This window comes from Acanthisitta chloris, unplaced genomic scaffold (assembly GCF_000695815.1).
Source record: "Acanthisitta chloris isolate BGI_N310 unplaced genomic scaffold, ASM69581v1 scaffold6784, whole genome shotgun sequence".
NCBI classification, from domain to species: domain Eukaryota; kingdom Metazoa; phylum Chordata; class Aves; order Passeriformes; family Acanthisittidae; genus Acanthisitta; species Acanthisitta chloris.
In genome coordinates this window covers 2949-4588 of record NW_008667575.1, presented here as the reverse complement: position 1 = coordinate 4588, position 1640 = coordinate 2949, and the positions used below count along the sequence as shown (strand labels likewise).

Sequence of the window (1640 nt, the reverse complement as noted above, 5' to 3'; positions counted from 1 at the left end):
CTCACTGAGCTGGGGTCAGCCCCCCTGAGATCACTCCAGCAGCTCCCACAGCAGCTCTGTATCCCCTGGGGACACTGGGATGATCCCCAGGCTCGCTGTTCCTCAGCGTTCCCAACCCCTGGAGGATGCATGGACTCACTTCCCACCGATCACATCCATGGTGAACCTCAGGGCTTCCTGCACAGTTTCAGGCTGTCCCTGTGGAATTGAGAGTGGGAATTGCTGTCTGGAGCCTCTCAGGCAGCTCCTGCTGGAATGGAGAGGCAGCTTGGAGCCTCTTAAAGCCATCCCAATCCTGATTTTCCCAGTCTGGCAGCCCTGGGCCCAGCTCTGGAGTGGGAAACCCCCAATCCCTGCTCCCACCTGGAATGGGAACACACCTTTGCTAGCTTGATGGCTTCGTTGAGTTTATCTAGAGCACTCTGGAAGTAGATGACCTGTGGAGAGAACAGGAATTGGGACTGGAATGTGAGGAAATGTCCTTGATCTGCACAGGGACACATCCCAAGGGCCAGAGTTTCCCACATCTTCCAGGGCTTTCCTGAAGCACAGGACACTGGGGACACATCTATGTCCCCATGCTGTGGATACCCAACATGGCAACCTCTTCCCAGGACTCTGCCCCATTCCCAGGACCATGATGCAGAGGCTGGGAAATGGGATGAAATGGGATGTCCCAGTACTGCTTACCCTCTCCCCAAACTTCTGCTGCTCCTCTGCCTGTTTCCCCATGTGCAGCTGCAAGAAAACAGGGATCAGAGCGCTGTAACTCCAGGGAGATCTTGGAGAGGGGCAGGAAAACCTCAGGGAGAGGCTGGAGCTGCTCCAAAGCCACTGGGAATAGCCTGAGGTGGAGTGGGAGCAGAGCAGAGCCCCCGCCCCGGCCTCTCCCACTCACATGAGCCACAGCAGCAAAGTAGTAGATCTTCATCTGGACCAGCTTCTTCCAGTCCTTCTGGATCTTTCCCAGCAGTGAGGCTGTCTCCGAGTTTTCCAGTGCCCTGCAGGCCTCTTTGTAGTAATCCACCACCTGTGGGCAGGTACAAGAGTGTGGAGACTGCTGGGAATACTGATCCCAGGTGGAAGCAGAGCTGGAAGGAGTCATCACCAACAGTAGCCTAAGGACTTGGATCACCCAGAAAAGTGGTCACTGGGAAACTCAGGGATGTGTTTGGGGTCACAGTCAGGGGCTGGTGACATCACTAGGGACACCTGTCACCACTCCAGGTGGCTCCAAGCCCCATCCAACCGAGTCTGGGACACTTCCAGGGATGGGGTAGCCACAGCTTCTCTGGGAAATCCATTCCAGTCTCTCACCACCCTCAGAGCAAGAATTCCTTCACAATATCCCACCCAAATCTTCCTATGTGTTTGGGGTCACAGTCAGGGGCTGGTGACATCACTAGGGACACCTGTCACCACTCCAGGTGGCTCCAAGCCCCATCCAACCGAGTCTGGGACACTTCCAGGGATGGGGTAGCCACAGCTTCTCTGGGAAATCCATTCCAGTCTCTCACCACCCTCAGAGCAAGAATTCCTTCACAATATCCCACCCAAATCTTCCTCAGGGTAGGGTGAAGCCATTCCCTGTGTCTTGTCCCTTCAGGCCCTTGTCCAAAGTCCCTCCCTGCACTACCAAC

General features: G+C 55.6%; 1 protein-coding gene across 1 annotated transcript in view; it reads right to left on the bottom strand.

The window, feature by feature from the left end:
* PTPN23 (protein tyrosine phosphatase, non-receptor type 23) overlaps nucleotides 1-1640 on the bottom strand; it is a gene marked incomplete at both ends in the record, with an annotated part of 7574 nt that overhangs the window by 3277 nt on the left and 2657 nt on the right. Inside the window, 4 exons of the mRNA XM_009072543.1 lie at nucleotides 140-198; nucleotides 381-437; nucleotides 691-738; nucleotides 899-1030. Coding sequence (XP_009070791.1) covers nucleotides 140-198; nucleotides 381-437; nucleotides 691-738; nucleotides 899-1030 — 296 coding nt within the window. The remainder of the gene's footprint in view (nucleotides 1-139; nucleotides 199-380; nucleotides 438-690; nucleotides 739-898; nucleotides 1031-1640) is intronic.